General features: G+C 47.3%; 1 protein-coding gene across 1 annotated transcript; it reads left to right on the forward strand.

Moving 5' to 3' along the window:
* Positions 1-3,324: 3,324 nt before the first annotated feature.
* LOC128908633 (inositol 1,4,5-trisphosphate receptor-interacting protein-like 1) lies at positions 3,325-4,293 on the forward strand. Its single transcript, XM_054199283.1, has one exon. It carries the CDS (start codon positions 3,325-3,327, stop codon positions 4,291-4,293), a length of 969 nt encoding a protein of 322 aa, XP_054055258.1.
* The last annotated feature ends 20,535 nt before the right edge of the window (positions 4,294-24,828 follow it).

Here is a 24,828-nt window from a genome sequence, read left to right on the forward strand (position 1 = left end):
CACAGTACCCTACCAAGCAGATCCCTGAAGAGGCCAGAGTCTGCTCTCCTGAAATCCAGGGTAGTGAGCTTTCTGCACGCCTTCCTCGCTGCCCGAAGGATCTTGAAGTCTACTATTTCATGATCACTGCAGCCAAGGCCACCCTTGAGCTTCCCATTCCCCACTAGTTCCTCCTTGTTGGTAAGGACAAGGTCTAGCATGGCTCCTCTCCTCATTGGCTCCTCAACCATTTGGAGAGGAAAGTTGTCATTGACACATTCCAAGAACTTCATGGATTTCTTGTGCCCCACTGTGTTGTCCCTCCAACAGACATCGGGGTCGTTGAAGTCCCCCACGAGCACCAGGGTCTGTGAATGTGATGCCACTCCCATCTGTCTATAGAGGGCCTCATCCACTCAGTCTTCCTAGTCAGGTGGCCTGTAGCAGACCAGGCACTGTAGCATACCCGGCAGTGTAACATCACCTGCCCCTGCATTCCCTTTAATCTTGACCAGTAAGCTCTCCATTGGCTCTTCATCCATCCGCACATGGAGCTCCATGCACTCCAGCTGCTCATTGACAGAGGGCAACACCCCCTCCTCGTCTCCCCTCTCTGTCCTTCCTGAAGAGCCTGTATCACTCCATTCCAACACTCCAGTTATAGGAGCCATCCCACTATGTCTCCGTGATGCCAATGAGATCATAGGCCTTCAGGTGTGCGCACGTCTCTAGTTTGTTCCCCATACTACGTGAGTTTGAATAGAGGCTCTTCAGATGGGCCCTTGATGAAGCTGACTTACGGGCTGGAGTGGCTGCATTTCCTTTGCGCTGCTCTTCAGGTGGCCTTCCTTTGAGGTGTGAGATCTCCTTGCTTGAGCTTTTTTCTTAACAAGCTGATTAAAGTGCTACCTTCAGGGGAGAACAACGGTGGGCTCTCAGGATGCGAAAACCTACAAAGGTCTTCTGCTGTCTAATTCTTCCTTCTTTCAGGAGCAAGGTGCCTAATTAGCACTGGTGAATGTGATGGGAGCTCAGAGCTCTGAGTCATTTGAGAAGACGTACTTTTTCAGCTGTCACTGCTGGAGGAACTAAGAGCAGGTCAGAGGAAGAAGCACTAGATATTCCTAGAGATCTAGTGTCACAAAAACTACTGGTATCCAAAATACCTTTCCAGATATTTAGAAACCAGTAGTTAGTCCATCTGTCACCCACTGCAACTAAAAGGCTCCCTCTGCTTCCCTCCAGAAGCTCTGAACCAGGGTGTAAAACTCGTGACACCACTCCTCTCAGCATCCTGTTGCTAGTAACTGTGTTTTGTGTGGTCTAATCCACAGGTTTTTGGTTATGAGACATGAAAGGTTGGTAACCACCCTTATAATCATGACGGTACCTGCATAACAGTCTTTCAGGCAGGCTTACGTAGATGTGTCACACACCACGTGGTACAGGCAGCCCTAAGGCTGGTCTTCCTCTAGGCTGACACTGTGCAGGCCAAGCCATTTCATAAATTTAAAAAAAAGGCTAAATTTACAATAGAAAGTAAAGAGTGGATTAACTGATATCTTTATTCTCTCGGTGATTTCCTTGTGTTTTCCCTTGAGCCCAAGCTGCTCCGTAGGATTATGGCATTCCAGAGTCATTGGCATAACAATAGCACAGCTAAGAAATATGGAGACTCCCATCTCCACGCTAATCCATGTCAAGAGAATACTGAAGGCAGTAGATAAAGTAGTCACTAACACTGAGCTACATTTTGCTTCTAAGAATTGCCTCACAGAGGCTGTAGCCATTTTGCAACCCTTTTCATTTTCAGAGAAAACGTCTCCTGTGCCCATAATTAAACGTTTAATATGCCACAGGGTCCTGTTTATCACGATAACATATTTTGCAAGAGAACAGATAGATAGACTCTTTGTAGGTCTTTTGAATATCTTTCAGCCAGTCCATTAGATGGGGCTGTGATACTGGGGATTTTAATCACTGATATTTATTATTGAGTTATTATTAATTTATTTTAATAAAGCAGCAGCAAATTTCCTTTGTTTCACAGGCAGCAAGATCTGGTGAGAGATTTCAAAGCATGGAATAGTTTCGTTATCTTCAGCCTTGGCTAACTAAATTCACAAGTTTGCAGGGTGAACATCAGGTTGAACTTTCAGGTTGAGCAGCTGATTCTGGGATGGGATCTCAAGGAGCACGCAAAGCATCCACAGGCCACAATGCCCCATTTTATATTTGTTAAGGGTTTGGGGGTGCTTCTGGGATGGTGTGCTCCCCCCAGGGGCCAACCTGACCTTTACCTCCTGTAACCCTGCCCAAGCGATAACCACCTGTGGTGGTTACAACAGGTGCATCTAGTCACGATGGTGGCATCTGGGGCTCCAAGGTGGTTTTGGGGAGTCTGATAACAACACGATAGCCAAGGGCAAACTTGAGCAATGCTGGTACAGTGATCAATATGCAAATAGGACTAGAGGGCAACCATCTTACCCCCATAAGTAGTCAACAGCCCAAGAGCCTTTGAGCTCTCCTGCACAGCAGCAGGGCAGCATGTCCCCTTGAGTAGGGACGCCTCTCAAGATTACTTCTCAAGATTCAGAGATTCCTTGACACAACACAGCCTCAGTAATGGCATGCTAAAGTCTGAAATCTTAGCTAAGTGATACAAAGGATTGATTGGGAAGATACAGTCCTTTTGACATAAACCCTTGACCAGGTCTGGGACTGGATACAGCTGCCCCTGGACTCCTCTCTGAGAAGGAGTTTGGAAAGCAAGAGGGTCCTCTCTGAACCTCCTGATTCCACGGGAGGCTCTCCCTCACAGTTCTGACTGACCCTGCCCTCCATGCAGTAAATGACCGATTGCACCTCGCCATCGAATCTTGTCGAAACACAGTCGCATTGACCATCAAACGCTGCCGCTGAGCCGGGGTGGGGGGTGCCCAAGGGCAGGGCTGGCTGCCGGCCTGTGATGCGCTCTGTCGCCTGGGACACCACAGGGGACGCGTCACAATGGGGGGCAGCTATAAAAGGCGCCAGCAGCAGCGCTGCCCCAGTACGGCCTGGGCTAGCGGTGAGTGGGCTGGCGGGGGGAGGCTGGGCTGGACCAGGGCCGGGGCAGAAACGCCGGCCCCCGCGGGGTGGGTTCTCACCCAGCATCGAGGGCCCAGCCACTGGCCCCTGGGCTGGGCACAGGCCTTGCTGCCTCCCCGCTGCCTCGTCCCCTCCCCTGCCTGCCCCCAGCTCCCTGCGGCTCCTGTCCTGGCTCCCCCCGCCACCAGCTCCCTCCCTCCCAGCCCCACTGAACCCCTTCTCTCCCTATTCCTACAGCCTATGGCTGCAAAAATGGTCCTCGCCTTGCCTGTGCTAAGCATCTTCCAGCTCCTGCCGATGGTCGGTGATGAGCTGGACGAGGCCACGCGTAAGCGTGTGCAGCAGCGTGTGGAGCGTCTGAGCCACTTGACTCAGCTGCTACATGACCTGGAGCAGAGAAGCTGGGAGCAGAGGATCCAGCAGACAGCCTTTCCCTGGAGAGCCGTGTTCTTTGCTGCCTTGCAGCAGTGGCACATCTGGGCGGTTGCTGGAGTCCTGGTCCTGATATTCGGGCTCTCCTGGGAGCTCCGGAAATGGAGCGCTGAGGAAGAGGAGGAAGAGGGAGAAGAGCCGTTACATATTTCTAGGTTTCTGGACGAGTGCCCATTGTGGCCCCTGACAAACAGGCAAGGGGGAGTATGTGTAGTGGTGGAACAGGTGGTGAACGACCTTCTCTGTTTCTGCCGAATCCTCTCTGGCAATGCCTTCATGCCAAGGGTGCAGCCAGTTGTCGGCGTGGGCACCTTCCGAGATAGCCAGAGTGCTGATGGAGGAGACCTTGTCTATCGCCTGCTTGTGCCCCTGAAGCCACCCCCTGGGCACTCCTTCCACCTTGAGCTGGGCAGCAAAAAGGACACGTTGGTAAGGAACACCCGCCTGCGTGTGGAACTGGAGTGCATGTGCAGAAGGGAGCGGTGGCTGGGGGACATGCTCTGCTTCCTCCACCACTCTGAGGACAAGCTGATGACCGTTCAGGAAGCCAGCCTCCTACAAACCCTCTGCACCGACGCATACCTCGACGTGCAGAAAACCGCCTTCTGGCTCCAGCAGATGATGACAGCAGCCAGCACTCTTGTGCCTGTGCTAGGCCCATGCACGCTAACGGTGTTGCCGTCCAGACGCTTCTGCAAGTTCAAGTTGACCAACAGCGTCAATGTATCCCTCTACATTGAGCTGATCTTGGCGGTGCAGAAAGGCGACGCATTTGTGAGCATGGAGTAGGCCGAGGTCGGCATTACCAACAGTTTGAGGTGGCTGAAGAGAGAGAGTGCCAAAGAGAGAGCACGAGGTGGCTGGAGAGGCTGCTGCAGGAGACACAAAGGAAAGAGAAAACCAAGAGGAGCAACGTCATCCTCTGGACGGTCTTTTCAGCGTAGCAGCCCGTGATGAAAGCAGTGGCTGCAAAGATGACTTTCATCCCACTTTCCCACCACACCATCACGTCCCTGGTGGCAATATCACAGGGGCCTGGACTTCCCCAGGTGAGAGGCACCGCTCATGTGCCTCCGTGTGTTGACTGAAGTCAGGGTGAAGAATCTGCCCGTCCCAGGCAGTCCCCAAGGAGCTGGTGTCACAGAACTTAGCATGTTGGACATGGAGAAAATGCTACTGCACGTTTTCTCCGCAGCAAATACACTCGCTGGGCAGTCAGACCCCAAGCAGCCAAAGAGGTCATTGCTTGGAGGCTCGAGACAGAGACTGCGTTTCTACCTGTTCATTGACTGCCCCAGCCTCTTCGAGAGAGTCCATTCCTTCTGGGAGGTTTACTTTGTACAAAGTTGACAATAAATGTTGTGTTTGAACAAAGGCTGAGTGAGTGTGCATCAGTTTTTTGGGGAACGCGGGCACAGGGTACTGACTGCTCAGCTGCCCCAGCGTCGGAGCGCATTTGCTGAAGAGCTGATGGGGTGGGCTCTGGTTTCACTGATACTCTAGCTAAGGCTCCCCCTCCTGTCTGTGCTCCTGCGTTGAGGCAATGAAAATAACCCACTACCCTCCACAACTCTCCACGTTGCTTGTTGCTCTGTGGTGTGTCAGGCTCTGGTGTGAAAGGAGGTTTCCCTGAAGAGCACTCCCTTCTTCGTGTGTGGAGCTGGATACACAATCCCTCACTACATCGTGGCAGCTGGAGTTCAACTCCCTTGGACTCCAGGGGTTCAAAGCTTTCTGGGATGCAGAGGTTGTGTCCGCTGGGGCAGTATTAGCCAGCACCAGGCCCCTTGAAGACCCGGCCCTGAGACCAAGGAAGCCCAAACCATGAGTTTGCCCACCTTGTTTCAGTTGCAGTGCTTTTGTAGGTGGATAGCCACATGGGAGAGGCCAGCACTGGCACACCTAGGGAGGTGGCAGTGCTACTCTGTGGAATGCAATGTGAGAGCCCACCTCGCTGCCAGGGCTCTGTCAGGCATGGCTGGGAAGCGAAAGCCTCCTCTTGTTCCTGTCAGGTTATTCACCTGATTGCCATCTAACAGTGCTGGCCCCCACCCTCTTCTGCAGGCTCAGGCTGACCAATGTCTTCAAGAGATCCCTCTCCCTTTGAGGTGATTTCTGGAGTGTGACAGGGCACCTCCTTGAGCATGAATTAGGCAGAGGCCAGTGTTACCAGCACCATGAGGTGGCTGGAGAGCTATGCTCTGGCAGAGGTGCACATGGACTGACATATCCCGCATGACAGCTTCCACCTCAAATGCCTGCAGCTCTGCACCTGGATCCTGATTGGCATAGGCTTTTCCACCCATGCCCTGAAGGCCATGGTGATGGACCTGTAGCTCTCCAGTAAAGCTGGCCAAGACAGGACTACACCTGAATCCTGCCTGGTACTGCCGTAAAGGAAGGCACTTCAGTGAGAGCTGAGAGGAGCAGAGGTATAAGACAGCTGTGAAAGACTGAGTCTTCAAGACTCAGTCTAAGGCCCATTAAAACTGGAGTCTTCATCTTGTCTTCACGCACCCAAAGCGATAGCGTAAAAAGGAAATAAAAAGGAAATTTGGCACAGAGAAGAAAATAGAAACTGGATATAAAAAAGGACTCTGAACACTCCATGATTTGGGGCCAGATTTGCAACACCTTCTCATGAGCGTCAAATTCATAGAATCATAAACTCATTTAGGTTGGAAGACCTTTAAGATCATGGAGTCCAACTGTTAACCACCACTACCAAGTCCACCACTAAACGATGTCCACCCCTCCTTCTTGCCTATCCCTTCTGAAGAGTTTATAGTCATCTACTGAAGCACTACAATTGTGTGAGTCATCTCACCATGTTTCCATGATTGCAATTACATCATAGTTTTCCAGCTGCACAATCGCTTCTATCTTCTCCTGTTTGTTGCCCATGCTGCATGCATTGGTGTAGATGCACTTCAGTTGGGCTACTGATCCTGCCATCTTTTTGTGGTGAAAAGCCCTATTTCCAATGTAACTCTTCTAAGGTGCTTCCATAGTTTCTAACGTAGCAACAACCCTTGTGTCTTTGCTGCTGCATGGATCTCCATTCCCTTCCCCCACTGAGATGGCTAAGGTGCTGCACGCATTAGTATAGAGACATTTAAAATGTGCTCCAGCACATTGTGGAGCACAACACTGAAGGACCTCGCTAGCACGTCGTCCCTCAAACATTGGCACGCTGCCCCACGGCTTATCACTAGCAAGCCTGGTTTTATCCTTTCCCGCTTCAAATCTAGTTTAACGCTCTTTCAATGAGTCCTGCTAACTCCTGCACCACGATCCTTTTTGAGAAAGGTGTACCCCATCTGTCACTAGCTGGCCTGATGTCATGTATATCGACCCGTGATCAAAAAACCCCAAATTCTGCTGGAGACACCAGTCACAGAGACAGGTATCGATCAGCTGGGTCTTCTTGTTTCTTCCAACATCATTCTCTGCAACTGGAAGGATAGAGGGAAAAACTATTTGTGCTCCTGATCAGTTAATCAGTCTTCCCAAGGCCCTACAGGGCCCTAACTTTTGATCGCCCTTAGACTTCTTATTGCAATTTTGTTGCCTCTTACATGAAAAATCAATAATGGATAACAATGTGAGCACTTCACTGGGGTAGGAAGTTTTCTCATCGCATTTTTAACCTGGGTCCCAGGAAGGCAGCAGACTTCCCTAAGAATAGCATCTGGTGAGCGTATTGGACCTTATGTTCCCTTCAGAAGAGAGTCTGCTCTGGCAATAACCTGTTGTCTTTTCTTAATGGAAGTGTTTTTGATGCAGGATGTAGGCTGACTTCACCTTGGCGACACTTCCAAGCTAGATGAACCATCGTCCTCATCATTGTTTGGTTCTACTTGTAGAGCCTATTGTACAAGGGGTTTTGGTGGTGGTGGGGAGCTTGGCCATGACTGCTCCTGGCCCTGCCCACGTCTCCTCAGCAGCCCTGGGGTGAGCTGTGGGCTGCCAGCATGTCTCTCTGCTCCCCCGAGATTCCCCCAGTTGAGGAAACCTCCCTGAACACCATGATCCTCCCATCCCCTGCAGGTCCTGCTGGCACCACAGCTGCTCGCACCCAAAAGGAGACATGTTGTCCACCTCCCCTCCCCACTACTTATTTTTGACAGAGTAGGATTTCTCATCAAGCGAGTACAAGTGAAGATCAGCAGGTATCCCTGCTGGGGAAACTAGTAGAAGGAGATGGATTAAAAGCCTATTTCATTTTTAGAGGAGCTTGGCCAAACTGGATAAGGAAACAGACTATGTGGCGTGATCACGTTCCAGAAGACCAAATGTCAGAAACCAGAAGAGTAGAGCCAGGATTAGGTCCCCAGCACAATTTCCCAACATGAGCCAGAGGCCATCACCCCCAGGACTTAGATGCAGTAAGAAACACATCATTCACATCTTGACCTCCCTAAAGGGACTGCAGGTGAGATAGTGTCATTATTAAACCACTAATCCTGTCCCAGCTTCTCCTTGGAAGTCTTTCAGAGTAGCCTTCTCTTGCTGCTCAGCCGCTGTACCCGATGCATCCCAGCTTTCCATTTTCTACCCTATAAAGCCCCCTTCGCTGTCTGGCTCTCCCAAGATTTGGTTTTTGCAACCTTGCCTCAGGTGCATGCTATCGCTGTGTTGGCAGGGCCAGTGAGTGATTGCCCATCGAAACTAAACCCCGAGCAAACTAGTCCAACCTCAAAACTATCTTTTGCTTGGGAGGGGACTGAATTTGGGCATTTATTGTTTTCATTATCCTCCTCATCTCTCCATTACAGACACAGTACTTTAAACGTTCATGTGATTTTCCCATGCATCTGGCTGGAAAGCAACATGAAGAAATTTAAATATTTTGGTGGGAACATGTAGAAATTTCATTCAAGCTGTGCTACTGCCAAGCCATGCCAAGGAAGGATGCTACCTTGTGACAGATGAGGAAAACCAGGCTTTCTCATTTCTACAGGCTTAAAAAGGACTATAGACCTGTGTGTAGAAGAAGCAAATATGTACATCCCAGCAAAGCAAGACAAAGCTACCCTTAAGCAAAGGCAGAAAAGTTCAATGAGATAATCACATTAGCATTACTGAGCTAACCATGCAAGTGAAGCACAATACAGCTCCTATTTCCTATTTGTCTGCATTATGAATCTAAAATATCCATATTTTATTGTCCTGCATTGACAGCAAACTGTTAGAACAGAAAAATGGCTGGCTTTCTGTCTGGAGTTTCATGTCTTATTTAGTGCAAGCTTGAATGACAAGCAGAATTAATCAGGTTCTCAACTTCACTTTATCCAAGGTTATTCACACTAGCAGTCCTCAAACAGAACTGAGGATGGGAGTCTGGTGTCCTTTTCATTGGCTTGGATATATATATATATTCCACCTGCTCAAAATTCCTAAGGGACTTGAGAACTTAACTCTCGTGCAATTTCAGGATGATTTTAAGATTGAATCTACTTAATGCCTCTCTGAAAAGTCTAGATTCAAGCCATGATGGGCATCTGGCTAAAGGCTGCTCTGAGCTGACAGTGCCTTCCAGCCCTGTGCCGGTGCTGCTGGCACCTGCCGAAAGAGATGCGGTCCCCCCCACCCAGGGCTACTGGAAGGCAGGTGCTGGGAATATCAGCTTGGGACAAAATGTCAGATGTGTCTGAAACACTATTCATGCTTTAACAACCTTTGGTATTTCCCTGCATGTTTGTAAAAGACAGCTAGCCAAAGACTAGAAATGTAGCGTGCTCTTTGTGCAACGCCCGGTCTGAGGGCCTGATGGAAAACCCAGGGGAACTTCTGCGCTGTCTTGCTGTGTTTTGACGCGGGGAGCAGGAGTTTCCGCCACCAACATTCCCTCAAGTAGTAGCTGCGGTGGCTGCCTGTCAGCGCCAAGGGGGAGAAGCTGGGTGTGCTCTCCGTGGAAATGATTTCCCTGACGGCATGCAGGCTGGTCCCTGAGCACAGGTGGCCACAAGGAGCGTAGCGGCCACCTTCTTTACAGGGAATTAGGGAGAGCAGCGTTGCCTCAACTGGTCAGCATGACGAAGGGCCCAGAGAAACCCGCTGTGCTACCTGTCGCACCTGCCAAAAGGAAGCTGTAATGAAAACAAGCGACTTTCAATAAAGCCTGTGTGTTCACTTGGAAATAATGAAAACAACCACGAAGCAGCCATGGAGCCCTTCTCAGGCTGCGTGTCACTGCTCCCTCCCATCACACTGTCACCAGTCTCCCCTAGAGCAGGGTCCATTTGACCACAACAATCTGCTGCAAGTTGACGTTGGCCCCACTGAGAACTGAGTGCTAAGGAACCCCCACTAAAATAAAAGTTTTCTTAAAAAAGTGTAGGGAATTATTTTACAATTGTTTTCCAGTTGCTAAAATTGCTGTTGGAAACTGCTTTTCCTCCAGGACCTTGCAGAGCCCCTGCTCACTTCAAGCAAGGAGGAAACTCTCTGCATTGGTGGTCTCCATAGAGCACCAGCCACTCTCCATCGCCTCTGTCTCCTCCACAAAAGCAGGAGCAGCATGGGCTCTTCCGCCCATGTTTTCCATAGGAGTTCCTGCCCCACTGACTCCGCTGGGAACAGGCTGCAGACTTATTGCACAGCTTCAGTGCGAAGTCATGCAGTCGTGACTGTCGGCATATACCTTCAGCCCACAGTCTTCACTGTTCTTCCTTTACCTCTTCTTAGTCTGCAAGAAGAGAGGGGGAGGAAAAAAGACTATTTCTGTGAAGCTGCCTGAGTTACCTAATGCTTTTATGGATCATGTTGCTAGGAACAAAATACCCCTAGAGATCAGTACTCTGCATCCCCGAAGGTTTCAACCTCTTTTCGAATAAACCTGATGACCATTACATGGGGACTGTGACAGCCCTGGGAGGATGGACTACTCCAATAGCATGTTTTTAATGACAACATAAAATCATTAATTTGGTTTTTTAGAGTGCATTTCACAAACTCAGCTCCCGTACTATGACTCAACAAATCAAAAGTCTTTCTCTGCCTTGTGTCAGTTGCTCAGTTTTCATATGCGTCTTGAAAAATATTGTTGCATCCCCACATGACTTGGTTGACACATTATGTGTTTAAATTAGTACTTAAAGAGATTACTTAAAGTTTATTGTTCTTATCTTTGTTGTTCACTGGGTGCGCCTGTCCCTTCCTCCTTTTTGTCAGCTGAATGAAGCTGTCTGAAACACAGCTTTAACACCACAGGGCATTTGCAACAGCAGCAGCAGAAGAAAAGAAGCAAGACTTTTCTAATCTCTCAGTGCACTTCATCATCTTCCATCAATGCAAGCCTACCAAATTTGAAGTTTAGAAATACATCCAATAACAATTTCTTCCTACAGCACGAACCCAAACTATTAAGGCAAACTAGCAATTATTCTTCCACGCTAACTTCAACATAAAACAGATTAGAAGAATTAAATGCACAAGAGTGCAGTTCTTTTATGATTATGCACCCTTAATCTTCAGAAGATGGTTAATTACATTTTAAGCAGCATAAGAGCCCTAACATATTTGTATGTTAATAAAAATTCTCACCAGGGGTTTAAGTCTAACATGTATTCACAGGTATAACTAATGGCATTTTTCAGTAATGCTGTGAAAAAATATGCCTGTAAGTTAGTAGCTTCACACAGGAAACTGCTGTGAGTTTTTAATTTACTCTCTAACTATTCTCCTAATCATTCTCTTATCATGCTGGGATGGCTAAATGCATACAGATTATAATGATGGCGTACACCCACCATAGCGGTGTCAGCGATGACATTTGTCAGTGTTTGAAGTTGGGCTGCTGCAATCAGAGGTCTGTAGCTGAGGGAAGGAGGGAAACAAACGGGGATGGCACTGCAGCCCTGCAGTTTCACAATAACTCATGTTTGCTCGTTTAAGGCTTATTCCAGTTCATAAAGGGATTAGTCTCTACCCAGCACAGGCCCAAACATCTCTGTGTTTTTAGGACTACCTGTTAACTGTGTCATGCTCAAAGATGTTAAAGGTCCAAAGAGACTTCTTTCCTAGAAATCCTCATAAATGAAGACAGAGTTTGTCTTTTATCTCTGCTTCCAACCTCCAGGAAGCTAGAGTACTTGGATTCAAAGTCTTTGAAAACTTCATTCTTTGTCCAGATCTGTCCCTTGGAAATTTCAGCTCCACAGAGTCCAGGATTTGGACTAGGGTAAGACCTAGCCTGATTCTGGGTCAGAAACCTCTTTGCTTCCAACGCAAGGCAGCTCCAGCGAAGCAGAAGGCATGAGCTTTGAGTGGTCCCACTTCTGGGAAAGAGATAGCGTACCGAAATGGGAGGCACAAGCCTTCCTCCTGGGTTCACCCACTGCCCAGGGAGGGAGGGACTCTTCATTTACTGAACGGCACCAGAACAGAGAAAGCTCAAGGGAATGAGTATCATGGGAAAAGGGGAAAAGCGGGTGCTATTGCTGTTTACTGCAAGTGCCAAGGTCAGTGGCCACAGGTGTCTTCACTCTGAGGGGAAGTGCTGAGGTCCTTACCTCTAGTTTATTCTGTTCATTGAGCAGCATCACGCCATTTGCCTCTGCAGGAGCCACCTGAGTTTCAGAAAAAGAAGCTTTACAGCTCAACTTTATTTTTCCTTACTATTTGGTCATTTCTTCCCACAGTGGATTTTCTTCATGTCTACCTCCCAGTGCAGACATTGTCATTCTGAAATATCCCCAGGGCATAAAGATAATTTGGGAAAGGCGGAAAGAACTGAACTTTTGAAATATGTTGCCTAATTATTAGTATTCCTCATTCTGAGCCTTATTTGTGGCAAGGATGACTCATTGCCCTTGAACACCCACTGCCTATCTATTTCCTCTAATGTTGCTTTCCTTTTTGATTTTCCAGATACGGATAGCTGACTGCTTATCTATTCCTACCGTTAAAATGATGCATAACTACTGCATTTTGTGGATGGAAACATTATGGACACTGAAATGTCATCACAGCCCCATTTGCTCATCTGCTGTTATTTACTTTCCAGCAGACAATATTTAGTTCACAGGCACACACAATGCAGAAGTCAGCACAACATTCATCACGTTGATATCAGGATGTACAAAGCATGCTGCCACTGATCAACGGAAACAGTCTGGGCTGGAGGATTTACAGAGCTCCCCATCTCCCTTCAGGCTTTGTGCGAATTGGCCCTGGCTGAGACGTGGTAGCTCTGGAAAGGAGCCAAGGCATGGCTACCTGCCAGTGGGAGGGGTTCCTGAAACAGGGGGATGTAGAGGTCCACTGTCAGAGTGACCTTCCTTTCTGGTGCACACAACTGTGCACTGGTTTCGTCCAAAGCCTGACAGTGCCACCACTGAACTCACTGCTCCCTGGGAGGTTTGCACAACACTCCCTGGGGCATCAGCGCACCAGCCTTTGTCATGGCCTTGGATTCCTTGCACTGGTGAGGCTTTTTGTGGATGCAGATGAAGCTCTGTCTAAAACAAGAAGATATCTCCAGAGAAGCATCCTGAAGTCCTGCTATGCGGTCAGGTCACGTGAAGCAAATGTCGGGCTACCCAAAAGCATGTCCCAGGAAAATCAGCAGTGTAGTCCAAAAGGGGTGGTTTAGACCCTTTCAGTCCGGGACTTGAAACCAGAAGACACAACGCTCTGCATCTGTGCGTTATCATGTGCTATGCCCTTTATAAACACCCTGCAAAAATTGCCCCTACCCAGGAGAGTTTCCACTTCAGTGATGGAAGTCAGCACATGAATACTGCCCCCGGCGAGCTTTCAGCAACAGTAAGACCCCTTACAGTGGTTATGAGGACTATGGAACAGGCTGCCCAGGGAAGTGGTTGAGTCACCATCCCTGGACGTATTTAAAAAACATGTATATGTGGCACTTAGGGACATGGTTTAGTGGTAAACTTGTCAGTGTTAGGTTTACAGTTGGACTGGATGATCTTAAAGGTCTTTTACAACCTAAATGATTCTATGATAACATTCAGCCAGCTAATGGGACTCCCTAGACAGGGAATTAGCTATCGTGAGGGTAAGGATACTGGCCTTGGGCTCTGTGGGGACTTTCTGCTTCTTGGAGAATTACCAAAAGAAGGGATTGGGCATCTCTTAAAGGCAGGTGGCTGGTCATAGGCAGGCAGAGGACTGTCCCTCATAGGGCTTTAGATCTCTGGAGGTAGAGATTGTCACTGCATACCTGCTGCCCTCTTATTGCTTCTGTGGCACCCACTCTCAGCCACTTTTTGAGAAAAAAAAATCCTCAGTTACATGGACCTTGGTGGCCGTTCTGATATGCTTAACGCCATGGATTTATGTGAGAGGCCAAAGGAAAATCTCAGCTATTAGAGGGTGATGGAAAGTGAATTTTGTGATGTGATGAAACTCTTCTGTCTCACATTTCTTTCTTCTTATTGATTCAGCTTTATTTCGGTCAGCATCCATAGAATCATAGAATCACAGAATTGTTGAGGTTGGAAGGGACCTTTAAGATCATCGAGTCCAACCTTTAGCCTACCCTGACAAGAGCCACTTCTAAACCATGTCCCTAAGTGCCCCATCTACCCTTTTTTTAAACACCTCCAGGGATGGTGAATCCACCACCTCCCTGGGCAGCCTATTCCAATGTTTAATAACCCTTTCAGTGAAGAAATGTTTCCTAATATCTAATCTAAACCTCCCCTGACGTAACTTGAACCCGTTTCCCCTCGTCCTATACGACTGCTCTCGCCGGGGTGACACCGCCCAGCTGCCTGCGTGCTGGGTGCGCAGCGGCCGCGTGAGTCGTTGTCTCCACCCCCGCCGCTTCAGCAGCCCACCCCCGAGCTGCCGGTTCTGCCACGAGGCAGCCGCTTTTCCCAGCCACGAAAGCCCTCAAAAGAGCCTTTTTGCCGGCCTTACCCGCCGCGATCCCCTTCCCCAGTGAGGCCTTACCTGCACTGGAGCTGGTCTCCTCGGCGACTCGACATCCATGATGTGCCAAAACTTCTGGCTTCACGTATGCATGAAGACGCTCCTCAGCCCAGAGCAGAAAACTGCCATGTAATGCTGAAAAAGTGCAAAACAACCACAACACTTGCAAAAAAGGTGTGGGAATGATAGCAAACAAACAGAGCTGCTTGGAGAGCACTGGGGATAGCAAGCAGCTGGCTGCAAGGTGAAGGAACCTGAGACAAAATCCTCAGCTGGTGCAAGACTGGGGTTCAGCCCAGCTGCTCCCCTGAAGGCAGATCTGCTCCAAATAGCTGTTTCCTTTTCCTTCCACGTGGTTCTGATTTTTTTTTATCTTTTCCTTTTGATGCCCTTTTCAAACAAGGAGCTTTGCCATATGGAAATTCACAATTATGCCAGCTTGTAGTTGCCTCATATCTGCCACATAAAACAAATTCAGTCACTCCCGACATCTGGAGGCAGCTGGCTGGAGAGGTCGGCTCCAGCTTCAAACAGCGTTCACGTTTGTTGGGCTTGTCTTCCAACCCCAGTTCACACATCTGTTTTGACACAACCAGAATGACAAGTTTGTAAGTTTTACAAGACTTGCCTCGGTGCAGGAATGAGGAATGACTTTGCCAGGTCAGATCAGAGACCCACCAATCCCTGTGTGCCCCGTCCAAACTGGCCCACAGCAGACAGACACGAAGGGAAGAGGATATTGACATTGCAAGCAGGTGTCCGTACTTAATCAACATCTAGTATTTGAGGTCAAATAATTTGGTCAGATATACATTCATTTCTTGCAATGGTGGACGGGAAGGCACAGAAAGTTGATCATCCAAGGGTAATGCAAATTTCCAATACTGTATGCGTTCACAAGCGTCATTCAGAAAACTTGTCTTAAATGAACAGCTACTGCCCCAGCCCCAGGTCAGAGCCACATTGTGCACATCTATGATGAGAGGAGGAAGAGATGGTGCTCATCCATAGAGTCGAGAGGGTGGAAATAGTCACAGATGTGAGAGGTTGTGAGTACTGATGGGAATCCTGATTTAGCTTTTCCTCAGCACAGTGTGGATGCTGTGAACCACCACTGGGCTAACAGGCAGGAGCAAGACTGGAATGAGCATTGGTGATTGACTCAAGCACTCAGGGTCTTCTGTCTCGTCTTCACCTTCTGCTTTGGGGACTGAACTTGTGTCTCCTGATTACAAACAACTTGGCCTTGGGAGAACCCCTGTGTGGAGTCTTTGTGGATATGGATGCGTGCAGAGGACTGGGAATAAAAATAATGGAAACATAAAAAATTTGCAAAATATTTCAAATTGGATATCAGTTTTACTGTTTTTAAGGTTGGATAGCTGGTGTTCAGGGTGGCATGTCACCATGACCTAGAGTAATTTCTCCCTGCTTGTTTCAAGCATGCACAACGAGGGGATTTTCAGTTGTGCAAAAACTTCATCTGAATGTAAACTGTGATCCGGAAACCTCCACTCCACAGAAGGAAGAGATTTGATTGTGACACCTAGAGAGCAAGAGGTTGCACATTTCCCGTTTGCACCCCCCCACCCTGCTCCAGCTGGGTGCAAATAATTCCTTCCTTCTCCTGGGGGTCCTTCCACTCTCACCTTCCTTTCACAGCCCTTGGGCTGAGACAAAGGCAAAAGCTGTTACCTGGAAATTTGTGAAATCACCGAGTTAGGAAATGTGGGGTCAGCTCCAGTCTTGCCAGAGATTTGCCATGACTCTGAGCAGGTTGCTTAATCTTACATCAGTACCACAAGTGATGAAGGCCTCATTGGTCTCATATTAATCTGTAATAAAAGCTTCACATAAGGATTACAGGATTAAGCTATTGCAGCAACAGAATATTCTTCATCTGGATGATCCCTTTGTTCCAAGAGCCCATGTGTGTTATTGCCATTTTCGCATCTGTTCATCACTTGGAGAAAATGTCTTTTGTCCCTTAGTAAGCTCAAGCATACATTTTCCCCTGCCATGCTCCCCCACACTATTATTTTTAAAACTAAACACATTTTCTAAAGGTTAGGAACATGTTGTATAATTAAAATCAAGTTGGCAGCAAAGAACTATATCATTCACTACAGCTCTTTTCACCATATAATCCTCCAGCTAGAAAGCGGGTGGGGAATTTGAAGTGATCTTGTACTTACCAGCAACAGCAAGGCCAAGGTCACAGACATGACTAGTGACACTGGCTGTCCATTGCGACACTTGTTATATGGGAGCTTAATTTTTCAGAAGTTTTACTCGGTGCTTTCTGAAAATGAGATCCTGTAAGGTAATTCCTATGAGCATCCCAAAATCACAAATCACTTCTGCAAGTCATGACTTTTGCACTCACGCTGAGGGTCACACAATGTAAGAAAGGTAGATAGATACCGCTCAGCACTTCCACTACCCCTCATTTTTCTTTTCTGTCTTTTAACTTCCTTCTGTTATATATGAAGTAGCTCCATTCTCCTTGCAGACTGCTTCCCAATATCTTGTAAAAGTAAATGAACTTTAAAATTGCAGGTGGTTCTCCAGAGAAGTAATTCAGCAATAATTCAGCCTACAGAAGTTCCCAAGTCTGTAATTTATTGATTTATCTAACAGTTTGTACTGACTAGATAACAGTTTCCTATCTTATTACCCTGTGTTTTCATTATACCCAACCTGTGTGGTAGAAAGAATATCAATCTTTGGCAGCTTACAATTGCTAACTGTAGCTGTTAAATATCTCTAAACTTGACTTTACTTCATTTTGGAGTCTCTCAAAGTTTCCTGATCTGGAGGGTTGGCAGAGCCTTAGAAAGATTAACTTTTCTTCCTGAGGAAAACAACAACAAAAAAAATATTTTCATCTTCACTTGCGTCTCCAAAAGAGAGACAGACGGTTCTGCACTTCTGGTGCTTGTGCAAAATCCTCAGCAGCACTTCCCATCCAGCCTGCAGAAAGCGTTCGTCACCTCGCCCCTCCCTCTCCGTAGCAAGAAATACAGACGATGTGCGGTTGCCTAGTAGACGGAATAACAGAAAGCGTCAATGCACTTTATGATGCTTGGCAAGAAAGACAGACTAGATCTTGCTACGTTTTTAAGACAGATTAGGTGTTGATCGCTGACACTTGTGGCTGAGAAAAGGTTCCCAATATCAGAGCTGCTACAACGGGACCTGTAAAGTGGAATGTGTAAGGAGAGTGGGAATAATACAAAGCAAATGTTGGGTACATTTGGATTTGTGAAACAACTTATTTCAACAATAGTCACAAGCATTTTGTTCTTCATTTTGGAGGATATCTGAGTGATTAGGTAGCTAAAAGGCTTGCAAATGGTAGCTGCCTAAATGGCAAAGGAAAAAAAAAACAATTGGTGAATTCAGAGATCACATGCATGTTGCAGAACTGACATGCGCGTTGGGAGCGCTCTTGTGCTCTTACAGAAATACTTGTCCTGCTCTACAGACAGGAACCAGAAAAAACCCTCATGACTCACCTAAACAAACGCACCTGAACAAACGCTGCATCCTTGTTGTCTGTTCACAGAGAAAATGTTCAAAGACATTTTTAGGCAAGAGCAGCAAATAAGCCCTTCTTCAATTTGCTAGTTACTGCAAACTAGTTACTTAGCTCAGTTTATCAGTTCAGACCTGTCTCATCTCATGAAATACTGTAAGAAGTCAATGACAAAATATTCAGCAGGTATTTAGGGACCACTTGTCCCATATGTCTAATGCCTGCATTAGTAAGGAGGTCTCTTCAGGCCAAGGAGAACACAGGGCCCGTAAGTCCCATGAGAAACAAAGTTTCCAAGCTTTCCATCCCACCGATGGAGAAGTGGTTATTTATCTGCCTTTGTATGAAACCAACTGCTGTTTCATTATCAGCAATGGCACTATTTTGTAAGAAAGAGGCCAAACCAGATCAGTGCCATCTTGTGATGGACCTACTTGCCCAGATCGGCCTAATTTTAGGCAAGAAAATCCTAGGTATTCTGCTGGCTTTAAACAGATGACACTGCTAGAGCTGAGGCTTTGCCCCCATGCCAGGTCTGGCTTTACCATCGCTCACATCTTACCCTGAGAGCAGACCACCTATTCTTGGGACAGCCCACGCAATTAGGGACTCTGTTAAGGGGTCTGCACAGATGCTCTACACTCATGTGTAGTGACCATCCCCTTGCCAGAGCCCAAATAGCCCCCGATATCCCCTCCTCTGGCCTGTCTTCTGTACAACCCCCTGGACTAAAAACCACACAGAGCTCCTTAACCTTTCCAGTGTGCCAAAAGAAATAAAACAGGTTCCTCTGTCTTCTCCTCCATTTCCTGAGCTGTGTGATGACCGGGTGACTGTTCTGCTCCTTTTGCCATAATTTTGACATCTCTGATGTCAAGCTCACAGAGTGTATCAATTAGTGCTCTGGTTTCAGCCCCCATATCCCAGGAGGCAGCAGATATCTTGCCCTAGACTGGAGCATTGGCAAACTTGAAGAGGTGGCAGACTCCTCACTCAGGTGACCAGTAAGTGCGTGGTGTCCCTGGCCCTCTTTGCAGGACTGAGTCTTACTTTCTCATCTCACTCCTTTCCAAGATGCCCTCTTGGTTATGGAGTCAATAGGGTCTTAGCAAGGCTCTTGATGCAGCTCACAGTTTGCCACTGCTTCTGAGAAAGCTGATGTCCCCAAGTAAAGTAAAGCTGATTCCTTCTGCATGGCAAAGCACATGCTCAGTCCTTAAGCAACACACTTGTTCCCTGAGCACTAGCCCACTCATAAACCAGCCGCTGGGAGCTTCTACGTCTGCTTCTTTTCCTTCTGAAGCAATCAAAGAGGATGAGTGTCCACAACCCCACCACCTCCACATCCAGCAGCACAGGAGCACAGCTCTGGCTGAGGCAGCCTGTGTGACTCAGCTCTCCCTGCCAATGTGACAACCTTTGTTAGGAAGAAAACTTAGGGTTTTGCTACTGAAATAAAATCAGCCCTGAGCATGGCTGAACTGCTCTGATGTTATCAGACAGGCTGCATAGTGCAGTTCCAGCTCTCCTCTCCCATCCATTTTCTTAGTTTTCTAGCTCAACACCACTGAAACCCTCTGGCCCGCATATTCCCAGGTATGAATAAAGAAGTCTGAGCTGTGCTTTATCTTTTTTTCCTGACAAATGCCCCAGTTTGAACTTTCCAGCCAGTTATTCCAAGCTGTGGTAACATTAATCAAACTAATGATATCTGGTTATCTGGAGGAAAATCAATATTATCTGGCAAAAAAAAAGAATCCCACAATTAATAGTGTACCATGCAGTGTCTGTGATCCTGTGCCAGTCTGGACATGATATAAATGCTTTTTTTTTTTTTTTTTTATCTACTCTCTGGATGGGAATGTGGTATAATGAGGGGTATTGGAACCCTGCAGCTGTTCAAGGATAAGATAGCTTAGCTGTTGGCTTTACTACGTTACTCATGCAAGGTTATTATGGCCATGGATGCCAGTGACAGCCTGGAGTCTCTGTTCTGCCCAAACACTTTGTGCAAAATGTTTGTACTGAAGTAACAACTCCTAGGATATAGCCCTGGAGAAAAGAGATTGCAAATCTAAATGAAACCACAATGACCTGTGGTTTGGGGGACGCCAGATCAGCTGTATCGGGAGGGGGAACATCCATCACCTCAGTCTGCTCTATTCCTTTAGAAAAGAAAAAGAAAGCACAGCCCCTTTTCTCCAAACAATGCTGTGGTCAGGAACTGATTTATCTTAAATCTGTCTGCAGCGCTTGCTGCTGGGTTTTATGATTGTGGCTCTTCAGCCATACAGCAGCAATAAGAATAATTCAGTGACCAAAAATTCTCTTCACGTCCCAGTTAGGTCTCTTAGCTGTGAGCTTTGAGCCCATTGCTGAAGTAGCAATTTAACCCTTTTACAGTACTACCAAGAAGAAACGTTGTTTGATACGAGATCTTCCAGCCCCTGCTCAGCTTTTCCAGCAAAGGCACTATTGACCAACCGAGGAAGCAACAAAGATGCTAAAACCTGACTAAGCCCAAGAGCAGGATCCTGGATAAACAGACGCTAAGTCTCAGCCATTCTTAACCAGATGTTTTGATCGAGGATGCTTTGTAAAGAAAGCTCACTGCTGGTAACAGATGCTCTGCAGTGACTTCAGCGACACACAGGAGGCCATTCAGACTCCTGCCCCCTCCTCCTTCTAGTTTTACTGGTACCTTGAAAACAAGAAGACAGCATGATGCCCTTTTCCTCTGCAGTGATGTTTTTCTCTCTAAGTTTCTTTGCTCTGGGCTTATTGTCCAGGGGCCCTCAGAGGGGCATCTTCAACCTGTTCACTCAGGTCAACCAGACCCCTGTGAGGTTGTGACCTGGATATCTTTGGGTGGTGGTGGGGACACATACCTACTCAGAGCAAGCAGAGAAAGCCACCCCACTGCAGCACGTGTTCAGAGCCAGAAAAACCCTTCACATTTCGCCTTTCTGCTGGGAAAAGTCTTTGGTGAGGATGGGGTGACAGCTGGAGGAAGTGCCCTCTGCAAACACATGGGTCAGAGGAATAAGGCAGGTGGCATCCAGACCCTGGTCACATCCGGACTCTGGCCGCAGTGCGTCTGAGGGAGAAGCAGGAGAGCAGAGAAGCAGAGTCCTGCAGACCAGTTTAGGAGGCAGCTCTGTTTCCCCATCTGACATCCTCTGCTTCCCCAGTCATGTGGTTTGCATTTGCCTCTTTTTTTATGTGGAAATACTGCTTTCAAAGCCACCAGCGGGGTGAGCGTAGCGGCCATGACGTCATTGCCAGCATGCCTCTCCCACCTGCAATTCGGCAGCTTTTGACAAAGTGGGAAATCCCAAAGGGACTCATGCAGCTTTGGCAGGTTTATTCTTCTCTTGCACTAAGGTAGTCTCAGTAAACAGCAGGAGAAGGTGTCAGGGAAGAGGAAACAGGAGAAGGAGCTGGAAAAAGAGGTAAGTTAATTAGAAAGACGCATCAGGTACTGTGACATTTAGTATCATTTTTTTCCTTTTAATAGAGAGCACACTGGTTCCTTTGGGGAAACATTTGAGCCAAATGTCCAACAAACAGAACCTAGCACAAGCCCTCTGCAAGTCCGTGATGTGAGATTATCCCTGCTGCGGACCTCGCCTTGCCTGTGCTGCACAGCCTGTGGCTGTCTCAGCACAGCCGGCCTGAAGCACAACCCCTTACAGACAGACTTACAGACAACCTCGAATTTCATTAGACAGATTTATTGTTTGCTGTAAGATTCTTTGGTTTCATTCAAATCTCCATTAGGACTTGTCACAGAAAGGCCATGAGATAAAAAACAACAAAAAAAACCAAACAAACAAACAAACAAAAAAAACAGAAACAAGGATAAAGCTTTCCTGCCACTGAGTCCAAATGCGCACTAATGAGATCTAAGCAGATAGATAAGAGACAAAGCAAGGCACGTGACTCACATGTATCTGCACTGCACTGCAGTCAGGAGCAGTGATTGGAGCAGGAGTAGAAATACTCCCCCTGGCCTTCCTGTATCTATGCTGAAGAAGCAATGCAGGTTCATTAATGACCCCTTGGGTACCTACAGGACCACAGGGACTTCAGCAGCTACTTCACATTGCAGTCCAGGCTGGTTTCGCCCTGTTGTTAAGTTCCCAATCACAAACTTGTACGGAGAGGTTTGCACACACTGTAACCACTCCTCTAAGTGCAGGGTCTTCAGATGATTATGACTAACTTCAGGAGTCTAAGTCCCAAAAGGGTGGTCCCAAACTCTTGCCTTTAGCACTCAGGCTGACCATCCTTTGTCCATTTTGCGAGTGCATCATTCAGATGGATTAGTTTTGAAAGATAGGTTTTAGTCTTATTATTTGCAAATGATTCATTTTCCACCAAAGCAGCTCCCCAGTCCATTTGTCTGCCACATTTCATGCTAGTACTGGCAAAAAGTAAGACAAGTCTTGGGAGGTAGGAACACAGGCCCACTCCTACCTAAACAAATGTAGATTTAGATCAGCTTAAACAGATGGAAAAATTGCAGCCAAAGACATCGGAATGGGAGCCCCAGAGATCTTTTCTACCCACGCTCTGAACCCAAGTCTTAAGCTAAAAAAGACTTTCTAAGCTTAGCTGAAATATAACGTCTTGTTTTGAAACTCAGACCTGAAATAAAAATATTAATTTCTAGAGATCATTTTTTTAAAAGGAACATAATACCCCTCCATTTGTGTAATTTTTCTTAGGGAAAAATACCATTGACTCAGTGATTTCCAGTATAATTCTGTGCTTGCAAGAGTAAGCGGGGACTGTGATTCAGAAAACAGTAGTGCCACTGCTCACTGCTTGATGTGAATTGCACCTACACTGCCAAGGTCCTCCAAACTCTACTTTCCCCTTCTCCCAGCTGCAGCACAATGTTACCGTCCAACAACAAATGCATGGAAGATCTCTCACAGTTTTCTCCTCCTCACCAGGGCAGGAGATAGAAGAAGCAATGACAGGGATTTCTGTTGGTGGATGTCAGTGAAATGGCACCGAGGCTTCGCCAAGCCTGGAAGAAGGAAGCGCCCTGCTGTTCAGGTCTTACTTTTGATTCTCCTTGAAGCTTTTGGCTGCCTGCACAGGAGCATTGTGTCTGGCTCAAAGCTCTCCTTGGCCAGCCAGCAACAAAATCATTTGTAGGGATGGCAGAATTGCAGATGATCTCATGGGCATATTTTAATTCTGCATTTGCGCTTCTAAATAGGCCAGGCAACATTTCATCCTCTTCATTTTCCACCTCCGTGCTTCATCTGCTGGAGTGAGAGGTCAAATTGGAAGCATTTGGAACCCAGCTGTGGGCAGCTCTCTCTGCCCATGTGCTGTCCCTCCCTGTCAGTCCAGGAGACGAACATCGTGCGGCCATTAGCAAAACTTTGCCAAGGAGATTTCCCATGGACAATCAACAAATTCAGATGTTGCTTTCTCACAGCATCTGCAGTGAGAGCTCCAGTTAAGAAGGATTATTTTTAGCTTGGAGGTACATGGCCAAGTGGCAAAAGGCCGTTCCTGGTGCTTGAGGATATAAAAGGATGGGGGAGATCCCAGTACCATCTATATTTTGGGAACTGTTTGCAGGTTAACTCCTCTCCAAGGAAAGGGTGTTGCTTTCCTTGAGAGCCAGTGTCACGTCAGTCAAAATTGCCCCTTTTGAAAATCCACACACTATGTCTGGTGAACGTGTCCTGAGCCTTTCGAAGGGGTAAAATGTATATCGAATAATACCCTGCAGTACACCAGGAAAATGTAAGGGAGTGGAGCTGCCCTGATACGTATTGTATTAAGTGTGCCTGGCATGTGCAGTCAGACTATAGACCCAGTCCTTGCCTTTTGCTGCTTATTATTAACTTGAAGGATAAATGCTCTAAGTGGTGCAGAGAGTTAGAGACCACTACTGCAACCATCGTCATCTCCAAATCAATAATGGACACCACCCAGAGATGCTTCACAATAAGAGGCATTTCACTTTCAGGAGACCAGTTCTTGAAGTGAAGCAGCTGGCATTGTTAAAAACACAATGAAATAGCAAAGTGGGGTAAAAAGTATTAAGAAAAGAGTGTTCATCAAAAAGTTGTTAGTCATTTCATTAAGAGAAAAAAATAAAAGGCCAGCTTCTTAACAGAGACTGAGGAATCAAACTCGCGTACTGACATAGGGCCTATGCATAAAATTCCCAGCCATAAAGGTCTACCCTGCCCCAGGTTCAGGGCCCAATTTAACAAGTGAATCTTTGGTGATGCCACAGTAGACAGCCCCAGCGTGCGCTCACACACCCCCAGACACACACACACACGCGCACAGAGCCCTGACCAAGCCTGAGAAAGAAGACTTTTCTGCCTTTTGCTGTGTTAATTTGAAACCACAGCATCTCCTGGCCCTGGGTCCAGACATTGTCACATAGAATGAAGCTGGCCCAGGGCAGGAGGCAGGAGGGTGAAGAACCTTGTCAGGTTAAGCTATCCTGCTCCCAGATAGGAGCTCAACTTCTTGCACCTGTACATTCCCCAGCACTGTCACTGGTAACTCCTTCTAAAAACTCAATAATCACAGAATCACAGAATGGTTCATGTTGGAAGGGATCTTAAACATCACCTAGTTCCAACCCCCCTGCCATGGGCAGGGACACCTCCCACTAGACCAGGCTGCTCAAAGCCCCATCCAGCCTGGCCTTGAACACCTCCAGGGATGGGGCATCCACAGCTTCCCTGGGCAGCCTGTTCCAATGTCTCACCACCCTCACAGTAAAGAATTTCTTCCTGATATCTAATCTAAATCTACCCTCTTTCAATTCGAGGCCGTTACCCCATGTCCTGTCATGACACCCCCTAACAAAGAGTCCCTCCCCATCCTTCCTGTAG

Source organism: Rissa tridactyla, chromosome 4 (assembly GCF_028500815.1).
Source record: "Rissa tridactyla isolate bRisTri1 chromosome 4, bRisTri1.patW.cur.20221130, whole genome shotgun sequence".
In the NCBI taxonomy this organism is placed as follows: Eukaryota; Metazoa; Chordata; class Aves; order Charadriiformes; family Laridae; genus Rissa; species Rissa tridactyla.

Excerpts from the sequence above, each read along its gene's own strand:
- LOC128908633 (XM_054199283.1), top strand. The coding sequence starts at position 3,325 with ATGGTCCTCGCCTTGCCTGTGCTAAGCATCTTCCAGCTCCTGCCGATG.